Here is a 7,520-nt window from a genome sequence, read left to right as displayed (position 1 = left end):
CCCCCCCCGTTGGGAAGGATTCTGCCATGAGGCCAAGCTGGCAGCGATAGGGCATGGCTGGTCCACTGAGGCACCCCGCACTGAACGTCCTCACGGCCTCCCTGTCTGGTCCTTCCCTGGCCAAGGCGGGTGACTGTGAGGTGCAGTGGGAGCTCAGGGGCCGTTGGGATACACCCCAGGCTGTGGCGCAGGGGGTGGGGGGGGACACTGGCTCCTCACTCAGGAGTGTGTTGGGAATCACAGCAAAGCTGCCCTTTATCCCATGTTGACCTCGTGCTGCGTGGCGATTTGTTCTTTTAACGGCTTTAATGAGACATAATTTACGTGACATAAAATTCAACTATTAGCGGGTAACTCAGTGTCATTTAGTATTTTCACAGAGTGTGCAACCATAACCTCTAATTCCAGGACATCCCTCCAATCCCCTCAACAGGAACCCCTCCCCCATCGGCATTCACTCCCCCAGGCCCTGACAGCCAGGAGCCCACTCCCTGTCTCTATGGATTTGCCTGTTCTGGACGTTTCCCATCAGTGGAATCACACACCATGTGTGCTTCTGTGTCTGGCTTCTGTCACTGAGCATCGTGATCTCAGGGTCCGTCCACGTGGTAGTGAGTGTCAGTGCTTCACCCCTTTTCAGGGGATGTTCCCGGGTGTGGAGGGACGTGGTGTATCCATTCACCCGTCAGTGGACATTCGGGTTGTCCCCACTTGGTGCCCGTTAGGAATTGTGCTTCTGGGAAGCTGCGTGAGCGAGTGTTTGTGTTGAACTTCACTTTTAGTGAATTCCTCCTCATTTTAGTCTCTCTGCCGGATCCCCGATGGCCTCTTGCCATATGATTAAAAGCATCAGCAGAGAGGCCAAGGGGTGAGGGGGGTCTTGCTCAGTGTCCCTCGTCCAGAGCTGCCATCGGCCCCTACCCTGCTCTCTGTGGACCCATGCCTGTCACCATCCCTGTCTGGAGGGAATGAGGTGGCTGCATCCCCGGTGGCTGTGGGATGGGCGACCATGGTGGCAGCTCCTTGCCATTCCTCTCTGAGCTCCAGGGGCTCTTCCGTTTCCCTCCTGGGTAGTCAGCGAGTCCGTCCCCAGCAGTCCGCTCTGCTCGGGCGGCACTGCAGGCAGGTCTCTGTGACACCCGCCCTGAGCAGCTGCGGCCGGGCCGGAAGGCTCGGCTTCCTGTCACTTTACTTCCTGCATCCTGGCTGAGCGCCTGGCTTTTCCTCTTTTTTTAAATACTGTTTTTCTTTTTTTCCGGTCAGTGGTGTGCCTTGTAGGAGACGGAGAACTCAGAGAAGGTGTAGCAGCCCCTCCCTGGCCCGGTCTCTGCGGTGAATGTCTCGGGGGTCCTCCTGCATGCCCCTTTTACCCGCTCGGAGCGCGCATCTCCATGCCGCCTGTGGGTGTGGTTCTCCTCTTTCGGAGGAGCTGGACACTGTAGCCACTTCCCTGGTATCCATACTGGAACCTACACATTTTTCTCCAGGAGGTTTCCATCAGTTAACTGACCACATGAGCGCTCGACGCACCCACAGCACGGGGATCTCCCGTCAGGGCTGGCTTTGTCAGCATCGGAGTAGGGGGTGAGCTGTTTAATTGTGGAGGGAGGGGTGCTGCCGTCCGCCTCCTCCCGCACAGAAGTTTGCCCCAAAGGCAGTGGGCGGATGGGGAGGCGCGGCCCGGAAGATGGTTCCAGGCCCAGGTATCTCACGGCACAGAAGGCAGAGCCATGGGGCTTGTCCTCGCCTTGGAAGGCCTGGGGTGAGCTCCCCAGGGCCCCTGGACTAGCCGCGGGCCCCCATCCTGGAGCTGCCATGCGTGTTATTGGCAGCCTGCGTCTGCGTTCAGGCGGGTTCCCACACTCGGGTCTGCAGATGCTGCTTGAAGCCTGGCTGTAAGCGCTCCAGGTGGTGGCCATGTGTTGGCTCCAGGTACGAAGGGCCTCCTGTTGTCCACACGTGCGGTTTAGTTAGCCCCTGTAGCGGCTCTGGATGGAGACGAGAGGGAGAGTGCCCGGAGCCAGCTTCCCGGGGAGGCTGGCACGGGGTCAGAGTCTGCGCTGGGCCCTCCCTCAGCGCCCCCAGCTTGCAGCTCGCGACAGCTTGCTCCCCATGTGACACCCTTCCCCTCTGGGCCGCAGACCCCATGGCGGCTCTGGCCAGGTAGCTCAGCGGGTACTTGGCTGGCTGGGTGGACAGCAGGTGCCAAACACTGGTCTCTGAGGGGAGCTGGCTCTGCACCTGCCCCTGGAACCCCTGCCCCTGGGACCCCTGCGAGGAGGAGTTCTGTACTCAGTCCTGGCAGGGACCCCAAAGGCCTGGTCACCACTGTCATGACAAAGGCTGCTGTGCCGTGTGGCCCAGGGCGGCCACCAGCCCTCGACTGTCAGAAAGGGAGGGGACTTGCCTGCGGGGGAGGGTCCTTGAGTCACCAGAGCCGAGCTCTGGCCCCGGAGAGCTGGCAGCAAGCAAGGCTGGCAGTCAGAGCTGTGGGGTGATCTGGGCGAGAGCGAGAAGGATGCCTGGGGGCACAGGGCCGCTCCCTGACAAGTGGTGGTGGACCCGGAGTGTCAGAGGTGCACCCAAGCCCCCACGGACAGGGCACCCACCTGACCGGGGCCTGACCCACAGGGGCCTGGTAAGGCCCGTCCGTTGCAGGACTGAGTGAGTGAGTGGGGTCTGGGAGACCAGCACTGGGGCCCGAGGTGGGAAGGTTCAGGGAGCACTTGCCAGAAGTCAGGAGGGGCTCACAAGCCAGAAGGGGCGGTACAGGGCCTGCTCCCCACACCCCAGGACATTCCTGGTCCTTTATAGCAGGACTCTCACCTGGGCCGTCTTGCCCCCAGGGACACCTGGCGATACCTGGGGACATCTGTGGTTGTCACGATGAGGGAGGGGGCCTCCTGGCATCAAAGGGGTGGAGGTCAGATGCTGCTCCACACCCCATAGAGCCCAGGACGCCCCGACGTCACAGTGCTGAGGCGGAGCTACTGTGTGTCGTTTATTTGGGGGAAAATTGAGTGTGATCCCTGTTCCACTGGACACCAGGATAAATCCCAAAGGCAGGCGGCGTAAACCGGGGTGACCCCAGCGTCTGTGAGTCTCCTCCCCTCCCCCACTCCGGTGTGGATTGAAATGTGTGCAGCATCCCAGACCTCAGAGGTCAGGTGGTTAGCGATAAGCGCGGAATGATGGGGGGAATGAGGGCAGAGTTACTGCTGCGCCCTGCAACCCTCTGGTGAGGGTGGGAGTGGGATGGGGGGCAGGTAGGCAGTGAGCTCACGGGAAGCAGCTGTAAAGCTGTGTTTCCCCCAGCAAGTCGGTGGCCTCCTGTGCTATGGGTCTGGGGAATGGGTGCTACACACAAATGCTGTTTCCGGGGCACCCTCCCTTCAGAGGCTGCATAAGTGCCGGGCCGGGGAATCTGCATGGGAGCAGGACCTACGCTGGGGAGGGTGGGTGGTGTCGAAGGCACAGGATCCGCGCTGGTGTGCGAGGGTGGGGTGTGGTCAGGAACGGCTTCCTGGAATAGGCGACCTCTTCACGGAATGTGGACAGTGGGAGGCACGCGCCTCGGGTCTCATGACGTTGGGGACCCCTCACCTGCCCGGTTGGTCTTACGTTTCATGCTTGGGCTTCCCGGTGAGGACTTTAAAAAATCTTTATTGATGTATTATTCACATACCATGCAATTCGGTGACATTTAGTATCTTCATAGCAACTCTCATCTTTGTCTATTTCCAGAACATTCCGTTACCCCAAAAGGAAGTCCTGTCCTCATCAGCAGTCACCCCATCCCATCACCAGTCCCTGACAACCAGGAACCCACTCTCTGTCTGTAGACTGGCCTGTTCTGGACATTTCCCATCAATGGAATCACACACTGTGTGTCCTTCTGTGTCTGGCTTCTCTCACTGAGCATCGTGTTCTCAGGGTCCGTCCACGCTGTAGGAGTGTCAGGGCTTTCACCCCTTCTCAGGGTTGAGTGATGTTCCCGTGTGTGGAGGGACACTGGAGTTGTATCCGCCCTTGGGCTCCCATGGACGGTGCCGCCATGAGCACGTGTGACCGGGTCGCCGTGCTCTCAGTCCTCCCGGGCATGTGCCCTGATTGGAGGTGCTGGGTCAGTTGGTGACTGTTCAACCTTCTGCAGAGCTGCCCGCCCCCACCCCCCACCCCACCCCCGGCTCCTGCAGGGAGTCCTCATGGAGCTGCCCTGACAGCGGCGGGGAGCCTGGGCTTCAGTTCCAGAGGGAGGAGTGGGTGGGGGGTTGCGGGGACCTGGCTGGAGCCCCAACTCCCGCGTGCTCTCCCGCTGTCCCCGCGCGGCCTTCGCTGTGGTCTTTGTGCGTCTTCAGTTAAAATGCGGGTACGGGGCCTGGTCGTGTTGCTGGGCTCGGGGACATGCCCAGGACTAGCTGCCCCTGTGCGGAGCTGCTCACTCCGGTGCTGCCCTCTGCACGATTCCTGGGGGCTGGTGGCACTGCCGGGCCACGGGGCTTGGCTGACGCCTCCGTCCTCTGTCTTCAGGGAAATCCAGCTGCTGAGGAGGTTACGGCACAAAAACGTCATCCAGCTGGTGGACGTGCTGTACAACGAGGAGAAGCAGAAGATATATCCTTTTGGGGCTCAGGGTGCCAGGTGTTCCCTGAGTGCTGCCGACCTTGGGGCCGGGGCCCCTCTCCAGTGAGTGCCCACAGGGGGCGCTGCAGGATGCAGGCTCGTTCTCCGCTTAGACCTCCTGTTCTCATGTGGAGCTGGGGCCCTGCTGTCAGCCTGGTCCCTGGAGCGGGTCGCTTTCCTGGCTTCTGTTTGGGGGGCTGTTTTCCCTGGCCTGTGGCGGATGCATGGGGGATGGAATGGGGAGTGTGTCACTGCGGCAACGGTGTACTGGGCGTGTCCTCGGCCTTCGCCCTTTACTCCTGAGCTGCAGCTCCGAGAAGCAGCGTATAGGGGCCCAGGGGCCTGCCGAGGGGCCTATGTCGCAGAGGGACCTGTCACTGACTCGCTGGATGCAGGGTGATGGGAGTCCTCTCCATCCTAGTCGCAGGGCTGCCCCTCCACGGTGTAGATGCGGCTGGGGGGCTTCAGCCTGGCCCTGGGCTCCCCATCCCTGCTCCACAGCCCCACCCCTGTGCTGCCCTCATCTCTCCCTGGCCTCCCGCCCCTGCTCAGGCCTTCTCTCCACAGGGCCAACACGCCCCTCCCTCGCTCCTTTGGGGGCCAGGGCTGGGGCTTGAGCTCCTCCTTGGGGTGTGGAATGACCGGGGGGCTTCCTGCAGCACCTGTGATCCCTCTGGGGTCTTCAGCTCACTGCACTAGTGCAGCCTTCACCCCCTAGCATCTGTCTGTTCCCTGGGAATGGCCCATCTGGGGCAGGGTCTTGGCTGAGCGTGCTTTCCTTAGCACTGCCGCTGCTGCACGTATATGGTGATGGAGTACTGCGTGTGCGGCATGCAGGAGATGCTGGACAGCGTGCCCGAGAAGCGCTTCCCCGTGTGCCAGGCCCACGGGTGAGCGTACGGGCCCCACTGCTGCCCCCTCCGCCCCCGCCTGGTCACTCACGGGTCCAAGCGTTTGAACAACTTAATTCTGATCATCAGTGAAATGAAAGCTCAAGTATGTTTCAAACCTCAGGGCTTTGGGGCTCAGTTTGCAGTCCCGCAGCCCACCTGCTGTGGACGCCCTGGCAGCCCCACAGGCTCCTCTCTGTGCACCTCCCTGACCCACTGTGGCCGCCACTGAGGCTTTGGGGCCTCCTGTGCTTGGGAAGCCCCTGACAGCGGCCTGTACTGCCCCGGCTGGTTAGTTCTCCTGGGCAGTCAACCCGTAACACCCAATTGCTGTAGGACCAGCTGGCCTGTGGCATGAGGGGTCAGTGGGTTGCCCTGGGTCCCTGGCCCCAGGGGGGACGGGGGGGGGGCAGCAGGTCTGTATCCAGGCCACAGAGGTTGGGGTGATAGCAGGGCCCCTGAGCTGCCCGGGCTGGGGGGGGCAGCTGGGGCAGGTGCTCCTGGTGGGAGCTACTGCAGCGGGGGCCCAGGAGCAGCTCAGCCTGGCCACTGGCCCTCTGGTTCCCTGATGGGCTGCCCGGCACCGACGGCCCCTGAGCCTCGGCCTCCCATCCTTGGTCCCGCTGGGTCGCTGCAGGCAGCCGTTCCAGGCAGCTGGCTCCCGACAGGTGGGGCTGCGCCTCTTGGTGCAGTGGGTCACAGAGGCTGTGCCCTGCAGGTACTTCTGCCAGCTGGTGGACGGCCTGGAGTACCTGCACAGCCAGGGCATCGTGCACAAGGACATCAAGCCCGGCAACCTGCTGCTCACCACAGGTGGCACGCTCAAGATCTCTGACCTGGGCGTGGCCGAGGCAGGTGCCCCACCACCCCCAAGCCGGACCCAGGGTGGGGACACAGGGTGGGGTCCCGGCCCCACCGAGGGCCGCTCCCTGAGGGCTGTCTGGTGCTGCTACAGGCCCTGCACCCGTTTGCCGAGGACGACACGTGCCGGACAAGCCAGGGTTCCCCCGCGTTCCAGCCGCCCGAGATCGCCAATGGCCTGGACACCTTCTCTGGCTTCAAGGTGGACATCTGGTCAGCTGGGGTCACACTGTAAGTGCCCCTGGGCCTGGGTCCCTCCACCCCAGGGGTCCTCCCTCGCCCCCCCACCCCGGCCCCAGGTACCCTGTCTGGGCTCCAGGCTTCCCTGACCTGTCCCTCCCGGCAGGTCCCCCAGCTGCTGCCGCCCCCTAGAGTCTGTGGAGGCCACAGAGCCGGGGTCAGGAGCCCCCATGGGAGGGGGGACAGGCACTGGACGGGCCGTCCTCCTGGCCCCCACCCACCCTGGGCTTGTGCTGGTCTCCACCTGCGCTGCTTCCCACACTGGCCACAGTCGCTGTTGGGTGGGTGTTTCTGTCCTGACTCCTGGGGCTGAGAATTCTCAGACACCGTGAGTCGCCGGCGATGCTCGGCCCACCGCTGCGTACCCCCGACCCAGACGCCGCCACGTGCTCGTCTGTCCCTCCGTGAGCTCAGGCGGCACCAAGTGGGCCTGTGTTCTCTGGAAGCCTCTCCTGCCCGAGGCGAGTTCATGCCGCAGCCCCCTGTGCGCGCAGCCGGTGGCGTGGGTGTCCCGTTTCATGTTACTGAGAGCTGACTCGTGTACCGTTGGCCCACCGTGTCAGAGCGTACCATCCGGTGGCTTTCCATATCTTCTAGTGAGCTGCCACCACCATGTGTTCCAGAACATTCTCCTCACCAAGTCCAAGTCCCCACAGGTGGGGGTGGTTAAGGTTCGGGACCAGGCTGGCTCCAGGCTGGGGCGTGAGGCAGGCCCTCCTGACTGGTCTGTCTTTCCTGGGGCCGCAGCTACAACATCACGACAGGCCTGTACCCGTTCGAGGGGGACAATATCTACAAGCTGTTTGAGAACATCGGGAAGGGGGACTACACCATCCCGGGGGATTGCGGCCCCCCACTCTCAGACCTGCTCAAAGGTGAGGCCCTCGAGGCAGGAGGCTGGGCTGT

General features: G+C 62.6%; 1 protein-coding gene across 1 annotated transcript in view; it reads left to right on the top strand.

Annotated features, from left to right (window-relative positions):
* The window catches only part of STK11 (serine/threonine kinase 11), a 16,540-nt gene that overhangs the window by 4,037 nt on the left and 4,983 nt on the right, over positions 1–7,520 (top strand). The window contains exons 2-6 of the mRNA XM_007460393.1: positions 4,531–4,614; positions 5,424–5,513; positions 6,232–6,364; positions 6,469–6,605; positions 7,362–7,489. Coding sequence (XP_007460455.1) covers positions 4,531–4,614; positions 5,424–5,513; positions 6,232–6,364; positions 6,469–6,605; positions 7,362–7,489 — 572 coding nt within the window. The remainder of the gene's footprint in view (positions 1–4,530; positions 4,615–5,423; positions 5,514–6,231; positions 6,365–6,468; positions 6,606–7,361; positions 7,490–7,520) is intronic.

Source organism: Lipotes vexillifer, unplaced genomic scaffold, assembly GCF_000442215.2.
Source record: "Lipotes vexillifer unplaced genomic scaffold, Lipotes_vexillifer_v1.1 scaffold225, whole genome shotgun sequence".
In the NCBI taxonomy this organism is placed as follows: domain Eukaryota; kingdom Metazoa; phylum Chordata; class Mammalia; order Artiodactyla; family Lipotidae; genus Lipotes; species Lipotes vexillifer.
Note: the sequence above shows the minus strand (reverse complement) of the source record. Positions and strands in the feature narration are given on the sequence as shown.